Below are 22,446 nucleotides of genomic sequence, written 5' to 3'. Positions count from 1 at the left end.
TTGAGTGCGGCACTTTAACAGCATCATCTTTTAGGATATGAAATAGCTCAACTGGAATTCCATCACCTCCACTGGCTTTGTTCATAGTGATGCTTCTGAAGGCCCACTTGACTTCATACTCAGAATGTCTGGTTCTAGGTGAGTGTGAGTGATCACACCATCATGATTCTGGGTCGTGAAGATCTTTTTTGTACAGTTCTGTGTATTCTTGTCACCTCTTCTTAATATCTTCTGCTTCTGTTAGGTCCATACAATTTCTGTCCTTTATCGAGCCCATCTTTACATAAAATGTTTCCTTGGTATCTCTCATTTTCTTGAAGAGATCTTTAGTCTTTCCCATTCTATTGTTTTCCTCTATTTCTTTGCATTGATCGCTGAGGAAAGCTTTCTTATCTCTCCTTGCTATTCTTTGGAACTCTGCATTCAAATGGTAATATCTTTCCTTTTCTCCTTTGCTTTTCACTTCTCTTCTTTTCACAGCTATTTGTAAGGCCTCCTCAGACAGCCATTTTGCTTTTTTGCATTTCTTTTTCTTGGGGATGGTCTTGATTCCTATCTCCTGTACAATATCACAAATCTCTATCCATAGTTCATCAGGTACTCTATCAGATCTAGTCCATAGTAGAGGAATATATAATTTCTCTGGGATATAGTTGTCTTATAATAGTTATAATAATAGCTAGTCCTTATGATATACTTCTTATAGTCTAGACACTTTTCTGAGAAATTTACATATATGAATTATCTCACTTTCATACAGGATGCATTCAATTATTACTGCTATTATTATACTCATTTCACAGAGGTACTGACTCAGTACACTTGCTTGTTTCTTTCAAAGATCCCTGGACATTGAAAAGAAGTGATGCAATTACCTAAGTAATTGCTCCTCAGGGAACCCAAGTCCCTCTCTCTTCCTCCACTCACCAGAGCTGATCAGCTTACAAAGAAGGGCGCAGCATCCCCCTAGGATGAGGGAAGTCTTAAAGCTAAGATGGCTGGGACTTGGTAAACTGAGCTCCCTAGTCCCACTTGATGTTCAGAGGTCAGGTCTGTTTATGGTGAGTACTCAAGCCCATAATCTCCAGCCCTGCCTCCTGAAGCAGCTTTCAGAAGCAGTTGCCAAGAGTCTCAACTCTACCCCGCAATTTGCCCTCTAGATATTTCTCTAGTCAGTGACCATCTTTCTAGCTTCCTGAGCCTATGAGACAGGATGAGAAGAGTTTTCTAAACTTAGTAGCAGATGAAGAACAAAATAAAAACATCCAACTGTCGTGGATTTCAGAAAGCGTTAAGCCATCACACTGTCTTCGGTTGGTCATGCAATGTATATATCTTCTTTATATTCTCACCTGTTAAGTGGAAAGTCCTTGTTTCCCTCACAGATATGGTCTGAGTATGAGTGAGACAATGACAAAAATATATCTATATTAATAGAAATGTGGGGACAAACTGACTTTGGATGATTCCTTCTGATAATGCCTGAGGGTAGAGGTAGAAAGAACAAGGGGTAATAACATACACTGATGGCTCAAAGCTCACATTAAACACCTACAGCCACTCTGAGATGTAGGTATTCATATCTTTATCTTTAAATATAAAGAAATGAAGCTTCACAAATGCTTAAGTAGGCAAAGGTACTCTGTACATAGCTTTCATTTCTAATTCTGTTCACTTTCATAGATGCAGTATGAACTGGATCACATACTTTTCTTTCTAAGGATTTGTTGTTTCTTATGTGTACAATAGACTAAATTATGCCTTTTAACCTCTCTAAAACTGAAACACTCTTATCATGCAAATCCTAAACTCAGGGGAATAATTGTCTTTTAATATCTTCTTTAAAAAAATCTGAGTTTTGTTTGAGAAGATTCTTGGGGATGGGAAGAATGTAAAAAAGAAAGTAATAATAATAAATAAAGGTAACAGAAAAAAGAAAAAAGAAAAAAAAAAAAAAAACAGAGCATGAAGAGGCAGAGAGGACAACTTCCAACAGGAGAGGGGAAACCCTAGATTCATGTATCCTTCAAGACTGTCCCTTCCAATAGCAGGTCATTGGGAGTGAGATAGACAAGAAATAGGGTGCAGCAGGATTAAGAGTACAGTGAGGCTACACACAGAAGAGCCGCTTTACTCAGAGGTGTGTGCTCTGACCCTTCAGTTGCATCTGACCCTTCAGTCCTTGGGATTTCCCAGACAAGAATATTGGAGTGGATTGTTTGCCTTTCTCCAGGGGATCTTTCCTACCCAGGGATCGAACCTAAGTCTCTTGTGTCTCATGCATCGACAGGCAGATTTTATCCAGAGGCAGACCTGTGTTTGGTCCTTGAAAGGGTTAAGAAAGTTATGTTGGCCATCTGGAGGTGAGGAGAGAACAGGGAAAAGACCATTACAAGTAAGGTTCAGAGGTATCTCTCAAGTTTCTCAACCAAAGGAAGTTCTGATATGCATGATAACTTCTTGGGGTCAATAATGTGTCCCTGAATTTTCCTGCCTTAAATCTTAGTATAACGCATGACACAGAGTTTTCCCTAACTAATATTTACTGAGGTAAACTGCATTAGACCAAGACAGGTGCAAAGGGATCCTGGATTTAGGCAGACAATTGTCTTTTATTTCATTTTTTCTTCTCATATTTTCATGAAGTAAAAATTATGGGAAAAATAAACAATTTTGATATCATATTACATCAACAGTTTTCACTTCCTCCATTATTTCTTTTAGTCTTTGACAATGTAGGGCCTTATATACTCACAGTATAGTAATTTTTTCTGTCTTTCATTACAGTTAGATTTTCCATTTAGCCTGAAAAAAGTCCATTAATTCCTCGGGAAATAGCTGAAATGTTACTTTCTGAGGTTAGTTTCCCTGACTCTTAGAATAAAGTAGGTTTTTTCCCTCTAGTTCCTTCTCATTGTATTATAAACTTTCCTTTTGCAGCACTTAACATAATTTAACTAGCTTAGAAAAAAGACCAGGGCATTTGCCGATTGCATTTGACTACTTGTAGGAGAAGGTATATTCTTTGACCTGTGGTTGAAAGTTGCCGAGATTTTCTGGGAAGATCAAGGAATCTGTGTTGCCAAGGTCCTGTATAGTACATGACCTAAAGAAGTGCTGATTGGTTATAAATAAGCAAGGCAGAAAAGAACTTAATAATAATCATCATATAATAGTGAGATCTCTATATGTTCAGCAGTGCCTGGATAATAGAAAGTTCACATCAGGGAAGTTCAGACAGGATTTCAGCAAGGGTGGAAATATGTGCATGTGCAAACATGTGAGTAGATATGTGTGTGGGTGTGTGTCTGTGTGTTGGATGAATGAGTTGAAAAATGCCTGTAGAGCCTTTCCTACCTTGCCAGACTAGAACTCTTATTGTTATTTCTGATCTAGACAGTGCTCAGCTTCAAATGGACTCAAATTAGAGAAGTCATTTTATCTTCCCCTCTCTTGCCTTCCTCTCCTGCCCAAGAAAACCTTCCTTGATAGTGTGTTTAGGTTTCCATTTCTGTCACAATGTATTCAGAGGTTTGTCTGAGCCAGAAAGAAGTCCCAGTGGGTCAGATCGGTTGTCTCTTAGAACTGTGAGTTGAGAGATTGTGAAGACCATCATGGCAGTCTTTTCATGAGCCTGAAAGTCTCCATACTAATACACCAATCTTGGTTCCTAACTTATTCCGTCCTTTACGCATAACCTGTGAAGGTACTTCCTAGTCCTTTCAAAGCCCAAAACAACTAACACCAGTGAGTGTCCAAGTTCTATTCTTTTCTAGTTTAATTTTTTTTAGACTCCTGCTCCAGGCTCTGGTCATCACCACTTCTCAGGCTTGCTTTGAAACTCACTAAATTATTTATATATCTATATTTGTTTATCAGGTATTTTTCACTGTTTTTATATAGTGACCTTTTGCCTTATATCTGATACTTACCAAAAATATCTCTATTCCTCTATTACTGACATTATCCCACATCTTATGCTGGGCTTCCCCAGTAGCTCAGCTGATAAAGAATCTTCCTGCAATGCAGGAAACCTGGATCCAATCTCTAGGTTGGGAAGATTCCCTAGAGGAGGGCATGGCAACCCACTCCAGCATGCTTGCCTGGAGAATCCTCATAGACAGAAAAGAGTCAGATAGGACTGGGTGACTAAGCACAGCTGACAGTATGCTGAGATTGCCTACACATGCCTTCTCCCCAGCAGCTTTCCAGGCTCAGGCATTTTCATACCAAGATTAGACAGCCATTTCCCCCTTAGCAGATTCAAGGGGCACTACCATTTATAGGGATAATTTTCTACTAACCTTGAACTTCTTTCTGTTGGATACTATCACCTCCTTGTAAGTGGGAATTTCCTGATGATGATCATCTGTCAGTTTTCAGGCATGAGATATTTAACCACATTAATCTGTGACTTTGTTTTATTCTTCCCTTTCCTTAGTGCCCAGGAGTCATTCTCTACTATCATGTCATCTCATGAGTTTGCTTTTAATTTTCAAGGAAGCACTGATCCTACTGAATGAGATTTTAACATGAGGAACTCCAGTAGTACTCTGGAGTTCCTACCTACAAGGTTCATTCTGGTTGGCATCCCAGGACTGGAGGCAGAGCACATCTGGATATCCATCCCCTTCTGCTTGATGTACATGATCATCTTCCTTGGGAACGGCATCATTCTTCATGTCATCAGGACAGACACTGCTCTACACCAGCCCATGTACCTTTTCCTTGCCATGCTGGCACTGGCGGAACTTGGTGTCTCTGCATCCACTCTGCCTACAGTGCTAGGAGTTTTCCTTTTTGGTGTCACCGAGATTAGTTTCAATGCATGTCTTCTCCAGATGTTCTCCATCCATTCTTTCTCCATTATGGAGTCTGCTGTGTTGCTCTCCATGTCTGTGGACCGATTTGTGGCCATCTACAACCCACTGCGCTACACAGCCATCCTAACCGTGCCCCGCATTTTTGGCATGGCAGCCAGTATTGGGCTGAAAAGCATTGTGCTCATGGCCCCATTGACCATTCTCCTAAGGCGCCTGACCTTCTGTGGCCATAATATCCTCTCCCATTCCTATTGTCTTCACCCCAACCTTATCCATCTACCTTGTGGGGATGCTACTGTCAACAATATCTATGGGCTTTTCATCATTACTTCCACTTTTGGGCTTGATTCACTCCTCATTGTGGTCTCCTATGGGTTCATACTCCACACTGTACTAAGCATTGCCACTGGGGAGGGACGGAGGAAAGCACTCAGCACATGTGGTTCACACGTCTGTGCTGTATTCTCTTATTATGTGCCTATGCTTGGCTTGTCTATGGTGCACCGCCTGGGACACCATGTGTCCCCTTTGCTCCATGCTATGATGGCCAATGCTTACCTCTTCTTACCACCTGTTGTCAATCCCATTGTCTACAGCATTAAGACCAAGGAAATTCGTCGTGGCATTTCCTGGATGTTATCAGAGAAGAAAGCCAGAGTTTAGACAAAGGACAAAGTAGAAGGAAACTTTTTCTATAATCACAAGTGGTCCCAGCTTGCAGGTTATACAAATGATGTTACCTTAAAACATGGTACCTAACAGGAGGTTGGGCTTCCCTGGTGGCTCAGTAGTAAAGAATCCACCTGCAATGCAGGAGCCTCAGGAGACGTGGGTTTGATCCTTGGATTGGGAAGATGCCCTGGAGGAGGAAATGGCAACCCACTCCAGTATTCTTGCCTGGATAACCCCATGGAGAGAGGAGCCTGGCTGGCTACAGCCCACAGGGTAGCAAACAGCCGGATACAACTGAAGCGACTAAGCACAAGAGGACGTTATCCATAATATGGTAGAGAGCAGGAGTTGGGGTGCAAATGGTGAGGGATTATGTATGACAGAACAGTATAAAGAATTGATGTTATTTTGAAACATGTTGTGTGCAATACCTTGCATAGATGGAACAGGAATGCCAGAAGGATTGTTTATGAAGACATAGAACTCCACATAAGGAAAAAAAGTAATCAGAAATTGGAAAATGTCCTGGGAAATCTATTGAGTCAACTGTTCTAGGAAAAGAGAAAGTGCAAAGAGTTACATTTTCTTGAGTTGTTGGTACTGAAAGGTTGTTGCTGAACGATAAGACGCCAGGATTCTTGGCCTCCGGAGGAGACAAATTCAATCCAGGGGCAGAGACGAGGCTGGATCGCTCAGAACTTTTGTGTAATAAAGTTTTATTAAAGTATAAAGGAGATAGAGAAAGCTTCTGATATAGGCATCAGAAGGGGGCAGAAAGAATACCCGCCTCCTAGTCTTTAGCTGTAAGTTATATAGTCACTCACAGTCTGTTAATGAAAAGAAAGGAATGTCTCAGAATTTAGAATGGCACCAGATAATTCATCCCTGGCCATAAAAAGATTGACTTGAATCTTGTAGAAGGGCAGTTTACCAAACAAATAGTTTCATTTACATAGATTAGGGGGACAATATCTGAGTAAGTAGGTTAGGCCATTTGGCAGAACCAACTTGAAGATAGAGTCTGGGGTTCATTAACATAGCTTAAGACAACATTTCCATAAGAAAAAGAAATGTATTGGTTAACTCAAGGTTTGAGAGTAGTTAGCTTCAGGTGAAACCAGGTGGCAACACAGCATTTTAAGAGAAACCTCCTTTTACATTTGTATAGAGAAGAAAAAAAAATCTCTGGTTTGTTTCCTCCTGCCGCTTAAGAGAGATTAAAAATGTCTGGCACTTGCAGCTTATTTCCTCTGTTTGGAGACCCCTGGCCTTCCTGCCTGTTACCCTCTCAGTACCCAAGCTCAACAGCAGAAGGACATACTGAGTAGCTCGCTCAGAGGAGACTTTGAGTACTGGCTCCAATGTGGCATTCACTCATTCTCACCAAAACTCCCAAGTTGGGAGACTGAAGATTACAAATCTTGTTCATTATGCAGAAGTCTGAAGGTCTCCCACCCATAATGCAGGATCTTTCAAAAAAGCAAAATCCCCTTTGTGGACATTAATATGTTCTATCTGATTTGATATTTCTTTGCAGATATTTGGAATAATGTAAAAATTTAACATTTATATTTTATGGAAAGTAACTAAGACTTTTGAGATGAAAATGTACACTAGGAAGCTTATATTTATTATCTCAATTACTCCCCACAAAAATCCTATGAATTATGTTTAATGCAATTATTATTTTTCAGGTGAAAACTGATGCTTAGATATTGTAAGTATCTTACTGAAACCTATACATCCAAAAATTAGCAGTGGAATCCAGTTGGATCAAACTCCAGCATAAAAGCCTAAACTATACTGTCAACTAAGCAAGAATTGAAGCTCTTTGGATCCTCTCAGTAGACAGTCAAATATCATTAATTGAACAAACTCAATGGGTCAGAAAGAAATTTATCTTTGTTTGCTTATTCCACAAATCTAGGCCTTAGGTATAATGCGAGGACAAAAGAAACTAAGCTCCTCATGGGGTTTAGAAACTATTTTTTTTTTTTCTGCCAGGGTTCAAGTTTATGCTTCCCAAAATGGTGTTTAGAGCCAATTTTAAATAAACTTTGTAATACTTTTGAATAAAATAAATAAAGTTTTTGAATATGAATTTAATTTTAAAAATCTTTGCTTGTGTTGTATGTTGTAGAGATGCCAAAAAAATCCAAAGTTTTTTTTTTTTTGTAAAAGTTAATTCTGTAACTCTACCACCAGGTTTCTAGATATTCTTTTTCCATATAGTCTGGCCTAGGGATTTCAGTTGTCTGCAACTATATCCTAGATTCACAGCCCGCTGATGGATGGTAGAACTCAGAAGAGAATTATGACTTAGACATATCAAGTGAAACCAAGGAGGTAAACCCACAGGAAGAGGCATCTCATAGATGACCAGAGAAGTGAGAGAATGGTGGTTCCCTGGGAGGAGAAAGGAATATAGAATACCATTAGAGTGTCTGGAGAAAGATATTCTATAGCTAAAAGTTTCAGTAAGAGAGGGTGGGACCAGGTTGTCAGGTGGCTTGACATAAAATGAAGATCTTATGTGCTCACTTCCATTTTCTCTCTCAGATTACATGATGAATCCTCAGGCTTCTAGTATATTATTAATTCTATATTCAAGGCCATCAAAGACATTTATATTCTGTTATAGTCAGAGTTTATCATTAGTTATCAGATCATGGTTAATTTAGCTCTTTCCTAGAAAGAACTCTGTACACCATGCCCTGTCTAGCTAGCTCCAATCTTTCCAGTTTGAATCACTCTATGTTCCTAATGTCCAGACTCAAACACAACTTCAAGATCAGACAAAATTCTAGAAAATCACACAGTGAAAATAATTTAGAAGTCTCTATATCTGTGCTGTGTATGCTCAGTCATATCTGACACTTTGAGATCCCATGGAGTGTAACCCACCAGGCTCTTCTGTCTATGGGATTTTCCAGGCAAGAATATTCCAGGCAAGTGGATTTCCATTCTCCTCTCCAAGGGATCTCACCTACCCAGGGACTGAACCTGCATCCTCTTCATTGACAGACAGATTATTTACCATATCCATATAGGAAGTCTTTCAGTGTCTATAAAATTAAATAGAAAGCAGAATCCAATGTGACTATGAAAAAATATTGTTTGTCTTTATATTTTTCTTCCTTTATATTTACTATCCTAACTTAAAATTCAGACCTGTGACACCACCTTGATTGTTTATTCTCTCAACAGGACAAAATTGTGTAATCATATTCAAGTAGGTATAAGCTAAATTACTAATCAGAACACTTTGAAAACTACATGAAATATAGGCATTTTTACATTCATCAAGGGAATATTGATTTGTTTCAGACCAATCTTTTTGTCAAGAGTAATTAAAAATGTTAAAGAAATGTTTTGCAAATGACTTCAGAGAGCATCCAATGCCAGGAAGATGTAAAGGATGAAATTCCAAATATAAAGGAAACATAGAAGAGTGAGGCTGTTTTTGTGCAGTTCTACCACCTAAGGAATTTGTCAATTCAAAATAATAACTTATCAAACCAGAGCACTTACAGCATCCTCAAACGGCTGTATTGCAAAGGGGAAAAAAAAATTAGAATACAAATATCTCCAAGAATGAGGGGGCTAATAAATGCCGAGGCATTTATTTTTATCTCAGAAAATTCTCACCTTAGAATAGAGAAATTTAGAAACAAACTAGACTAACAAACATTTTATTTTATACAATTTATTTATATAAAATAAAAAAAAACATTTTCTTTTCTCTTATTTTTAAAGTCTTTATTGAATTTGTTACAATATTCCTACTGTTTTATGTTTTAGTTTTTTGTCTGCAAGGCATGTGGGACCTTTGCTCCCCAACCAGGGATCAAACCTACACCCCCTGCGTTGAAAAGTGAAGTCTTAACCACTAGACCACCAGGGAAGTCCCTAGTTTTCTTTATAAAATCAACTCACTACCTAATTTTACTCTTCTGTCTGTAAGAATTAAGGCAACCAACCAATTCAGTTTTTCAAAACTTCCCTAACTGTATCTCAGATAGTACCAAATCCTAGGAAATCCTTCAGTCACAAATTGGGATGGTTGGTCACTCTTAACCAGAAGTAAAATTAAATACTCTCAGTAGGAAGTTATTAACTGACACTTCAAATTATTCTCATAATTTTTCATGACATTCATTAAAACGTAAACAAGAATGTAAAGTACAAGATTTGAACATAAATTAAGAGATTAAAAAAGAAAACAATAGGATTAGATCCACAGATGACCCAGGTACTGGGGTTAGCATACACAGACATTAAAATAATTTTGATTAATATAGCCTAGGACTTAAGTTTCAAGACATAGAATTTAAGCAATAAATTGCAAGCTATTAAAAATAAAATGGAAATACTAAAATTGCAAATAGTTAAAATTAAATACTCAATGGTGTTTGTCACTCAGTCATGTACGACTCTTTGTGACCCCATAGAATGTAGCCTGCCAGGCTCCTCTGTCCATGAAATTCTAAAGGCAAGAATACTGGAGTGGGTAGCCATTCCCTTCCCCAGAGAATCTTCCTGACCCAGTGATCGAATCCGTGTCTCCTGTGGGAGGGTCTTCCCTGGAACCAAAAAGGTCTCAAAAGTCAAGTAAGCCAGATACAGGAGGAATCACAAAGATAAGCCACATTTGCAGGCAACACTGCCTTTGGTTGTAGGAAACAACAGATTTCACAAACAGTTGCTGATTTCCACTGTTTGGAGAAAGTGAAGTGAAGTGAAGTCACTCAGTCGTGTCCGACTCTTTACAACCCCATGGACTGTAGCCTACCAGGCTCTTCCATCTATGGGATTCTACAGGCAAGAATACTGGAGTGGGTTGCCATTTCCTTCTCCAGGGGATCTTCCCCACCGAGGGATTAAACCCAGGTCTCCCGCACTGCAGGTAGTCGCTTTACTGTATGAGCCACCAGGGAAAAGCATATTCTAAATAAGCTCACACATAAAACCCTAGGTCAATTATCTCTATATATTTCTTTCTGGGGAAGAAGTAATACAATGTATGTTAAGGTTAATATCTGTAAGAACGTAAGAGGAAAAAAAAAAAAATCCATTTTGCCTCTCTGACTTCTGAATCTATCAAGAGATCTGGGATATCTTTCCCCAAATCTAGCTGTATCAAAACTGAGTTTAATCACATTCAACATGACAACATCAAAAATCAGCGCTATTCCAACATGACAGTCCCTTTCTTACTGTAGTAAGCAAAAGGGAACTGATGGCTGAGGAAAAAAAAAAAAAAATCTGCCAGAGCACAGGCTATGTCTTTTCCACATCACCTCACAAAATCTACACATTTCCATGAGTTGGCTAGTCAGTGGTTGATACATGTTGAACACTCAGTAAAAGTTAACTATTATATTTACTGTAGCTGTTAATTTTCCTGGTTCTGTCCCTTGGGGGCTTAAGTCTCAGAGCACAGTCCTCGTATTCCTATAAGATTCTTTCAGGGGTTTCTTCACCCAGCTCTTACTTTCTAGCCTGGGATCTTCAGGAGCATAAAACCACACTCAGCCAGAGTAGAGAATAAAGGCCACAGAGAACACTGGAGGAACAAGAAAGCACAAACGTGAGTCTGGACATGAGTATTTGAATAGATACCATCATCATTTGTACCTACAATGTTCTTTCCTTTATGCTTCCATAAAGACCATGCATCTCTCTGATTAGCATGTTCTTTACTTAGAATATTTTAGAAAGTATTTCTAATACCTCAGCTATATTAATCAAGTCCGTTAGTACTCAGTACTAGGTTTAAAAAACTTTTGTCCTGACCTCCTGTCTTTTGGTTTATAGTTTAAGTCCTACAAATAATCCCTATTATTTAAAATTTTATTGGTGACCTCTCATTGACCTCAAAAATTCTTCAACAGTTTTACTTCTTTCATTCTATTTCATTTCTAAATGTTTGACTATGTTTCTTTTCCTTTATCAGATTTGTTAGAGGAATTCAGATTACAAAGATCCTTACAAACACATAATTTTTGATGCTTATCTTTTTGCTTTTCTAATTGAAAAATTCCTTCATTTAACTCATCTTAATTTTTCCTTTTCCCATACTTTTATTTTGAATTATTTTCTAAATTCATAAGTGTAATGATTTTTGAAGGATTCTTAGTTTGGTATTTATGGGCACTTTATGGGGAGTTTGAGTAGACTCCACAAATACTTCAGTTCAGTTCAGTTCAATTCAGTCGCTCAGTCGTGTCAGGATGGACTGGTTGGATCTCCTTGCAATCCAAAGGACTCTCAAGAGTCTTCTCCAACACCACAGTTCAACAGCATCAATTCTTTGGTGCTCAGCTTTCTTTATACTCTAACTCTCACATCCATACATGACTACTGGGAAAACTATAACCTTGACTAGACAGACCCTTGTTGACAAAGTAATGTCTCTGCTTTTTAATATGCTGTCTAGGTTGGCCATAACTTTCCTTCCAAGGAGTAAGCATCTTTTAATTTCATGGCTGCAGTCACCATATATAGTGATTTTGGAGCTCAGAAAAATAAGGTCAGCCACTGTTTTCCCATCTATTTGCCATGAGTGATGGGACTGGATGCCATGATCTTAGTTTTCTGAATGTTGAGCTTTAAGCCAACTTTTTCACTCTCCTCTTTCACTTTCATCAAGAGGCTCTTTAGTTCCTCTTCACTTTCTGCCATAAGGGTGGTATCATCATCTGCATATCTGTGGTTTTTGATATTTCTCCCGGCAATCTTGATTCCAGCTTGTGCTTCCTCCAGCCCAGCATTTCTCATGATGTACTCTGCATATAGTCCATCCTAAAGGAGATCAGTCCTGGGTGTTCACTGAGAGACTGATGCTGAGGCTGAAACTCTAGCACTTTGGCCACCTCATGCAAAGAGTTGACTCACTGGAAAAGACCCTGATGCTGGGAGGGATTGGGGGCAGGAGGAGAAGGGGACGACAGAGGATGAGATGGCTGGATGGCATCACCGACTCAATGGGCATGGGTTTGGGTAGACTCCAGGAGTTGGTGATGGACAGGAAGGCCTGGTGTGCTGCGATTCATGGGGTCACAAAAAGTCAGACACTACTGAACTGAACTGAACTCTGCATATTAGTTAAATAAGCAGGATGACAATATATAGCCTTGACGTACTCCTTTTCCTATTTGGAAACAGTCTGTTGTTCCATGTCCAGTTCTAACTGTTGCTTCCTGACCTGCATACAGATTTCTCAGGAGGCAGGTCAGGTGGTCTGGTATTCCCATCTCTTTCAGAAAAGAGATCTCTAGTCTTTCCCATTCTATTGTTTCCCTCTATTTCTTTGCATTGATTGCTGAGAAAGGCTTTCTTATCTCTCCTTGCTCTTCTTTGGAACTCTGCATTCAAATGGGTATATGTTTCCTTTCCCCCTTTGCTTTTCCCTTCCCTTCTTTTCACAGCTATTTGTAAGGCCTCCTCAGACAGCCATTTTGCTTTTTTGCATTTCTTTTTCTTGGGGATGGTCTTGATTCCTGGCTCCTATACAATGTCATGAACCTCCGTCCATAGTTCATCAGGCACTCTGTCTATCAGACCTAGTCCCTTAAATCTATTTCTCATTTCCACTGTATAGGCATAAGGGATTTGAATTAGGTCATACTTGAATGGTCTAGTGGTTTTCTCCACTTTCTTCAATTTCAGTCTGAATTTGGCAATAAGGAGTTTATGATCTGAGCCACAGTCATCTCCCGGTCTTGTTTTTGCTGACTGTATAGCGCTTCTCCATCTCTGGCTGCAAAGAATATAATCAATCTGAACGATGAACTCCCCAGGTTGGTAGGTGCCCAATAGGCTACTGGAGATCCGTGGAGAAATAACTCCAGAAAGAATGAAGGGATGGAGCCAAAGCCAAAACAATACCCAGTTGTGGATGGGGCTGGTGATAGAAGCAAGGTTCAATGTTGTAAAGAGCAATATTGCATAGGAACCTGGAATGTTAGGTTCATGAATCAAGGCAAATTGGAAGTGGTCAAACAGGAGATGGCAAGAGTGAACATTGACATTTTAGGAATCAGCAAACTAAGATGGACTGGAATGGGTGAATTTAACTCAGATGACCATATATCTACCACTGTGGGCAGGAATCGCTTAGAAGAAAAGGAGTAGCTATCATAGTAAAAAAAAAAAAGAGAGAGAGAGAGAGAGAGAGTCTGAAATGTAGTACTTGGATGCAATCTCAAAAATGACAGAATGATCTCTGTTCGTTTCCAAAGCAAACCATTCAATATCATGGTAATCCAAGTCTATGCCCCAACCAGTAACACTGAAGAAGGTGAAGTTGAACAGTTTTATGAAGACCTACAAGACCTTCTAGAACTAACACACAAAGAAGATGTCCTTTTCATTATAGGGGACTGGAATGCAAAAGTAGGAAGTCAAGAAACACCTGGAGTAACAGGCAAATTTGGCCTTGGAATACAGACTGAAGCAGGGCAAAGGCTAAAAGAGTTCTGCCAAGAGAACGCACTGGTCATAGCAAACACCCTCTTCCAACAACACAAGAGAAGACTCTACGCATGGACATCACCAGATGGCCGACACTGAAATCAGATTGATTATATTCTTTGCAGCCAAAGATGGAGAAGCTCTTTGCAGCCACAAATACTAGGAACCCATTAAATGCTATGTGTATCTCCTCATAAGAAGGTCCACAGCTTTCCTTCTCAGTACACTTCAAACATTAGTTGTCATTCATTTCCTCAAGTTACATTCACCCTTGTATTTAAAAATAAAATCTCTATTAATCTTCTAGGGACAGTATAGCTTCTGATATAAAATACATGACATATAGAAACTGTCTTCAATTCTTCATATTAATTCACTTCTCAAACCACTTTAATTTAGCTTCTTGTCCCACTGCCCTACAGAAGTGTCTTTCCAAAAGATTACTACTAACATTTACATCCCTAAATTATATAGATACTTTCTAGTAGGTATTTTACTGAATATCTACAAAGCACTAGACTATGGACCACATTCTTTACCTGCTTGGCCTCTGTGACCACCATTTCCCTTGTATTTTACTTACTTCTACTGGCAGTCTTTCACAGTTTCCTTTGGTTTATCTTTTACATCTACCCTATTGCTAAACCTTGCATTTTTATCTAGATCTCACCTCAACCTTCTTCATTTTTCACCCTATCTCTTGCCAAGATGATCACATCAACTTCTGGGTTCTTGGCTACTACCAATATGCCAAAGACTCTGAAAATGCCCAACAAAACTTTTCTGTTTTGTAGGCCTTATATTCATCTACCTAGTTGTCATTTCTCTTGGATAGCGCTCCTACAGACATCAAACTCAACATGCACAAACCAAGCCTGTAATCTTTCCCTGTCTCTTCTTCTAATGTGCCAAATAAAAGTAATTGGGACTATAATCCATGTGGTGGTAGTTTAGTCACTAAGTCGTGTCTGACTCTTGCGACCATACAGTTGCTCAAACTGTTGTTATGGCCACTGTGTTGTGGCCATAATTTATTTTCTCAATAATAGGTCCGTTCAACTGAACAGAAGGAAGTAGTTAGCAGAAGCTTATTTTTCTGTGTGTCAAGTATAAGATTAACTGAAATAAGTCTCTGGATTGGGTTACTAGAAAAGTTATTGGAAATACTGATGAGAGAAGTTTCAGTCAGAAAATGCATATGCATAAGTTTATGTGTGGGCATGTTAAGTCACTACAGTTGTGCCTGACTCTTTGTGACCCTGTGGACCTTAGCCCACTAGGCTCCTCTGTCCATGGGATTCTCCAGGCAAGAATACTGGAGTGGGTTGCTGTTCCCTCCTCCAGGAAATCTTCCCGATCCAGGGATTGAACCTGCATCTCTTATGTCTCCGGCATTGGCAGGCAGATTCTTTACTGCTAGTGCTACTTGGGAAGCCCATGTAAGTTTTGTATGTACATATATATTTATACATGAGCAGGTGGGAGATGTGTGACAAGATTTATAGGAAGAATAAAGCTAAATTTTAGTGTATAGGGTCAGGCATGAAAGTTGAAAAAATAGGCGATTTTATTTTTGAAATTTATTTATTTAAAAAATGTTTATTTAATGGCTGCACTAGATCTTAGTTGTGGCATATTGGATCTTCATTATACTGTGTAGATCTTTAGTTGCAGCATACAAATACTTAGTTGCAACAAGCAGGATCTATTTTCCTGGTCGGGGATCAGAGACCAGTCTCCCACACTGGGATCATGAAATCGTAGCCACTGAACCACCAGGGAAGTCCCCAAAAGGTCCCTGTAAATAAGGATGTAGGGCAGGAAGAACCATGTTCTGTTGTCAGTGCTCTGACTGGTGTATTGCGCCACGGTGTTAGAAGAACAATTCTAGACATATGTTTGGGGTCTGGATTGAATAGAAGATGTGTCAATGGCAGTAACACACTGATGGAATTCTTATGCAAAACACAGAGATTCTGGTTTTGTCTTCATCAAGCATGGCTAACACCACTCAAGACCCCTTCTACTTCATCCTCACGGGCATCCCTGGATTTGAGGCCTACCACATCTGGATCTCCATCCCCTTCTGCTGTCTCTACACCATCTCCATCATGGGAAACACTGCCATTCTCACGGTCATCCGTACAGAGCCATCCCTCGTCCAGCCCATGTACCTGTTCCTCTCAATGCTGGCCCTCACTGACCTGGGTCTCACCCTCAGCACCCTGCCCACAGTCATGCAGCTCCTCTGGTTTAACATTCAGAAGATCAGCTTTGAGGGCTGTTTTTCCCAGTTCTTCTTCCTCCATGCGTTCTCTTTTATGGAATCTTCAGTCTTACTGGCCATGTCCTTTGACCGCTATATGGCCATCTGCCGCCCTCTCCATTATGCCACCATCCTCACCAACAGTGTTGTTAGCAGGATGGGATTAGCCATCCTTTGCCCCTGTGTTCTGGCTGTTCTTCCCTCCCTTTTCCTACTCAAGCGCCTGCCCTTCTGCCGCTCCCACCTTCTCTCTCACTCCTACTGCCTCCACCAGGATATGATTCGCCTGGTCTGTGCTGACATCCGAGTCAACAACTGGTATGCTTTTGCGGTGGTTTTGCTCATTATTGTGATGGACCTTCTGCTCATCATGCTTTCCTACACACTCATCCTGAAAAGTATCTTGGGCACAGCCTCATGGACTGAGCGACTGCGGGCCCTCAGTAACTGTCTGTCCCACATGCTGGCTGTTCTGGTCCTCTATGTGCCCATGGTTGGGGTATCTATGACCCATCGATTTGCTAAGCATGCCCCCCCTATAGTACATGTTATCATGGCCAATATTTACCTGTTGGCACCTCCAGTGATGAACCCCATCATTTACAGTGTAAAGACTAAGCAGATCCGCCAGGGAATCTTCCATCTACTCTTCCAGAGAAAAATGCATTAAGGACTGGATTTAAGGTATGTGGGAATCATTTTTTACAAAGACGAAGTCAAGAGCAGGGCCAAGTACCATCAAAACTGTAAGCAGCATTGATAGGGGAAAGAACAGCATTGTATAAGAAATTTCTGATGTAAATACAGAGAAATCAAAATTTCTTTTAAATAAATTAAAAGACATGCGTTTTTAAAGCACCTTTTGCCTTTCACTAACCATATGACTTTGAGGAAAAAATATTTAAAACCATAATTCAATATATAATTTTTTTTTTTTTTGCTTTCTTTACAGTGATGCTGTTTTAAAGCACATAGTATAACACAATATTTTGCTTTATAAACTCTAAATGCTGATTCAGTTCAGTTCAGTCACTCAGTCATGTCCAACTCTTTGCAACCTCAAGAACCAACTCAATAGACATGAGTTTGAGTAAACTCTGGGAGTTGGTGATGGACAGGGAGGCCTGGTATGCTGCAGTCCATGTGGTCGCAGAGAGTCAGACATGACTGAGTGACTGAACTGAACTGAACTGAACTGAACTGAACCACAGCACACCAGGACTCCCTGTCCATCACCAACTCCTGGAGTTCACCCAAACTCATGTCCATTGAATCAGTGATGACATCCAACCATCTCATCATCTGCTGTCCCCTTCTCCTCCTGACCTCAATCTTTCCCAGCATCAGGGTCTTTTCAAATGAGTCAGCTCTTTGCATCAGGTGGCCAAAATATCAGAGTTTCAGCTTCAACATCAGTCCTTCCAATGAACACCCAAGACTGATCTCTTTAAGGATGGACTGGTTCTATCCCCTTGCAGTCCAAGGGACTCTCAAGAGTCTTCTCTAACACCACAGTTCAAAAGCATCAATTCTTTGGTGCTCAGCTTTCTTTATACTCCAACTCTCACATCCATACATGACCACTGGAAAAACCATAGCCTTGACTAGATGGACCTTTGTTGGCAAAGTAATGTCTCTGCTTTTTAATATGCTGTCTAGGTTGATCATAACTGTCCTTCCAAGGAGTAAGTGTCTTTTAATTTCACAGCTGCAATCACCATATGCAGTGATTTTGGAGCCCAGAAAAATAAAGTCAGCCACTGTTTCCACTGTTTCCCAGTCTATTCGCCATGAAGTGATGGGACCGGATGCCAGGATCTTAGTTTTCTGAATGCTAAGCTTTAAGCCAACTTTTTCACTCTCCTCTTTCACTTTCATGAAGAGGCTCTTTAGTTCCTCTTCACTTTCTGCCACAAGGGTGGTGTCATCTGCATATCTGAGGTTATTGATATTTCTCCTGGCAATCTTGATTCCAGCTTGTGCTTCTCCCAGCCAAGCATTTCTCATGATGTACTCTGCATATGAGTTAAATAAGTAGGGTGACAATATACAGCCTTGATGTACTCCTTTTCCTATTTGGAACTAGTTTGTTGTTCCACGTTCAGTTCTAACTGTTCAGTTGCTTCCTGACCTGCATACAGGTTTCTCAAGAGGATGATTACTGTATACTAATTTTTATGAAAGCTGTGAAGTATTCATGCCTTCATAAATAATTACTGAGGCAAATGTCAGCTTTTAATTACATCGAGGTACACATATCAACTCAATTGGAAATAATGAAAGAGAATCTTCATCAACTAGGAAATCAGTGAAGAAAGAGAGTCCATTCTGGATATCAGTGTTACTGGGAAAAAGTACCAAATACCAAAAACCAAAATGAAAGCAACCTGAGAATTTGAGAAAGCGTTGAACAAATTTTTAATGCAGAGTTCACTTAAATTCAATGATAGAAATGGATACAGACACATGGAATTCCTGCTGAAAGAAGATGGCAGACACATGGAGAAGTTATGACAACCATCTCTGAAGACAAGCATAAAAAGAGCTTGAAAGGTGAAAGTGAAGTCGCTCAGTCATTTCTGACTCTTTGTGACCGTATGGACTGTAGCCCTCCAACCTCCTCCTTCCATGGGTCTTTCCAGGCAAGAATACTGGAGTGAGTTGCCATTTTCTTCTCCAGGGGATCTTCCTGATTCAGGGATTGAACTCAGGTCTCCTGCATTGCAGGCAGACTCTTTACTGTCTGAGACACCAGGGAATCCCTAAAAAGAACTTAAGAGTGTGAATGTATAGAAACACTGAGAATTTTTTAAAATTAGACTTGTTTTCTAAGCTGGCTTAAACTGTGTTCCTATTTTGTTGGGTTCCTTTGACTTACCATCATGACTTGTTAATAAGTGAGCAGAGAATATTGTTTAACTTTGTGGAGGCACAGCTGCTTCATTTGTGAATTGTATAAAATATCTCCATGACAAAATTGAATGAATATTAAATAGAAATACTGTGTAAACTGCCTTAGGTTTGTAGGAATATATTTGATGAAGAAACAGGAAGTTAAGATCAAGAAGCACCCTCAATAAGTCTGTAAAGAATACCAATGTGGGGTAAGAAATGAGGGCAGTGATGAGAGAGGATTTGTGTGAATGTTAGAGTGCAGATTTTTCTTAATAAATTGTTATTTTTCTTCCCTTCACTAATCTTATTCTGTGATATTTTTAACTTTTACCTATGTGTATGTATATTGATACATTTAAGATATAGACTCCTTTTCTGTCATATTTTCATAAATGTTTTTGGAAGTTTATTTTAAATTTCATCATTTTCCTGTCATAGAGAATTATTTAACTTTTGTACTAACATTCAGACATCTTTTTCTTGGAATTTTTGTCTATTGCTGTTTAAAGATTCTCCCCAGTGAGAACTGTAATCAATATTTAAATTTTTTTTCTCTAACTTTTGTTAACAATTTACATCTTTATTGATTTGGAATTTGGGTTTGTATACATTGTGAAGTGAGTCTTCAAATAAGTAAATCATAATTGCACAATTTTCCTTTCTCATTAATTTTTTAATTAAAAATTTATTTATTTTATTTTTCGCTATGCTGGGTCTTCATTTCTGTACAAGCCTTTCTGAAGTTGTGGCTAGTGGGGGCTAATCTCTCGTTGTGGTGTGAAGTCTTCCTGCTCTGCAGTGGCTTTTCTTGTTGCAGAGCACAGGCTCTAGGACACATGGGTTTCAGTAGCTGTGGCAGGTGGGCTGATGGGCACAGGTTCAATAGTTGTGACACATGGGCTTAGTTGCTCCAAGGCATGTGAGATCTTCCCAGATCAGGGATCGAACCTGTATCTCCTGTATTGGCAGGTGGATTCTTTACCACTGAGCTACCAGGGAAGCCCTCTAGTTCAGGTTTGATAAAGTTCTCACCATTTACTTATCTTATAAATGTATTAGAAAATTTATCTTAGTATGCCCAGAGAATCACTGCAGGGTGAATGCTCCTGAAAATTGGTGTGCGATATTCCTTTTACCTGTTGCTCACCTGCTGTTCTAACGCTGCCCCAGCTTCAGATTACTTAGAGACCAAAACTTTTTTAAGCCTAATTTTTGACATCCTAAGCAGTTTTCTTCAAGCATAAACATGTAGTTTCAAATCATATTCAACAAGTTGTAAAAACAGAGTATTGAGGTAGTTTCCTGAGTTGTCACTCCACACGGACACCAGAGGCAACAAAGTTCTTACAGGCAGAGCCAACTTTTTCTGCCTGCCCAGTGGGACTCCAGGTCTCACTAAGTCTCTCCATGCAGTCCTGAAGGGACTTGCCACACCTCTCCACTGCTAGCCTAGAGATTTTCATAGAGCTTATAATCTCTACTCTGTGAGACAAATGGAGGAAACAGAAGCCACAGGAGGTGAAGATGGAACCACCCAAATAGGAGAAACCACAAATAATATTCCTCTTGTAATGTTGAGGGAAAGGAAGGAGGGGTGATAACTTCTGTTAAAGGATGATCTAAACTAACACATGAATCCACTTAGAACAGTGCTGAAATATAGAGACAGCCAGTAAATATGATTATCCTCATCTGAGCTCTACTTTCATTCTTTTCCTCTGTATCCCAACCTTTGCTTCTGGTCCTCTTCTAATGTTGCACACATGAAGTCTATGGTGTCAGATGATATCAACTAACAAGTATAAGAAGACAGATTAGAAATAAGACCTGATCATGATGAAAAATGAACTTACTGCATGATGAAATGAATAAGAAATAGAGGAAGAGTCAGTGATGACTTTAGAATAAGTGAAACAGGTGAGAAGTCTAATAACACTCAAAGAGAATTTCAAAAGGAGATGCTGGGTAAATTAGCTGAGGGCTAGGTCTTACCCAGTTAAGAGTTCATTTTAAGTCTTTGAGAGAATATTAGTGATGTGGTTTGGATAAAAGGAAGATTCCAGGCACTAAGAAGAAAATGGAAATTGAAAACTACAGGCATGAAAAAATCTTAAAGATTTGTTCATGAGTTAATGTGTATAGACTTATCTGGAGAATATGAGTTGTGTGGAAACAGTCTCTGCAGAGACAGGCCAGGAAGAGCTACCGCTGTCTTCCTAAGTTTCCTTAGTAATACTCAACAGCTCTGTATCTTTATTCAGATAGAGTTTAGATCAAACAAGGTAAAGATAAAGATTATTTTTAATGTTTCTGGTTCTCCCGGAGTGAAGAACTTCAACATGAAACTACATTCCTCTATCATGTCCGAGGCGATGAACACCACCCAAGACCCCTTCTACTTCATCCTCACGGGCATCCCTGGATTTGAGGCCTACCACATCTGGATCTCCATCCCCTTCTGCTGTCTCTACACCATCTCCATCATGGGAAACACTGCCATTCTCACGGTCATCCGTACAGAGCCATCCCTCATCCAGCCCATGTACCTGTTCCTCTCAATGCTGGCCCTCACTGACCTGGGTCTCACCCTCAGCACCCTGCCCACAGGCATGCAGCTCCTCTGGTTTAACATTCAGAAGATCAGCTTTGAGGGCTGTTTTTCCCAGTTCCTCTTCCTCCTTGCATTCTCTGTCATGGAATCTTCAGTCCTACTGGCCATGTCCTTTGACTGCTATGTGGCCATTTGCTGCCACCTTCGTTATGCCACCATCCTCACCAACAGTGTTGTTAGCAGGATGGGATTAGCCATCCTTTGCCGCTGTGTTCTGGCTGCTCTTCCCTCCCTTTTCCTACCAAACGCCTGCCCTTCTGCCACTCCCACCTTCTCTCTCACTCTTACTGCCTCCACCAGGATATGATTCACCTGGTCTGTGCTGACATCCGAGTCAACAACTGGTATGCTTTTAAGCTGTGGTTTTGCTCATTATTGTGATGGACCCTCTGCTCATCGTGCTCTCCGACACACTCATCCTGAAAAGTATCTTGGGCACAGCCTCTTGGACTGAGCGACTGCGGGCCCTCAGTAACTGTCTGTACCACATGCTGGCTCTTCTGGTCCTGTATGTGCCCATGGTTGGAGCATCTATGACTCATCAATTTGCCTAGTGTGCCTCTCCTCTGGTGCATGTTATCATGGCCAATATTTACCTGTTAGTGCCTCCAGTGATGAAGCCTATAATTTACAGTGTAAAGACTAAGCGGATCCACCAGGGAGTTTTTCACCTCTTTTCTCAAAGAAGCATGCATTTAGGGTGA

At 39.9% G+C, this 22,446-nt stretch overlaps 2 protein-coding genes and 1 pseudogene across 2 annotated transcripts; all 3 read left to right on the top strand.

The window, feature by feature from the left end:
- Window positions 1-4,532: 4,532 nt before the first annotated feature.
- On the top strand, window positions 4,533-5,486 carry LOC122698896 (olfactory receptor 51J1). Its single transcript, XM_043910604.1, has one exon. The coding sequence runs from the start codon at window positions 4,533-4,535 to the stop codon at window positions 5,484-5,486; it is 954 nt and encodes a 317-aa protein (XP_043766539.1).
- A 10,442-nt stretch (window positions 5,487-15,928) lies between these two features.
- Window positions 15,929-16,906, top strand: LOC122702124 (olfactory receptor 51Q1-like). The gene has a single exon (XM_043915621.1). It carries the CDS (start codon window positions 15,929-15,931, stop codon window positions 16,904-16,906), a length of 978 nt encoding a protein of 325 aa, XP_043771556.1.
- A 4,576-nt stretch (window positions 16,907-21,482) lies between these two features.
- On the top strand, window positions 21,483-22,446 carry LOC122702114 (annotated as a pseudogene).

The sequence above is a fragment of the Cervus elaphus genome, chromosome 1, assembly GCF_910594005.1.
Source record: "Cervus elaphus chromosome 1, mCerEla1.1, whole genome shotgun sequence".
Classification (NCBI taxonomy): Eukaryota; Metazoa; Chordata; class Mammalia; order Artiodactyla; family Cervidae; genus Cervus; species Cervus elaphus.
Note: the sequence above shows the minus strand (reverse complement) of the source record. Positions and strands in the feature narration are given on the sequence as shown.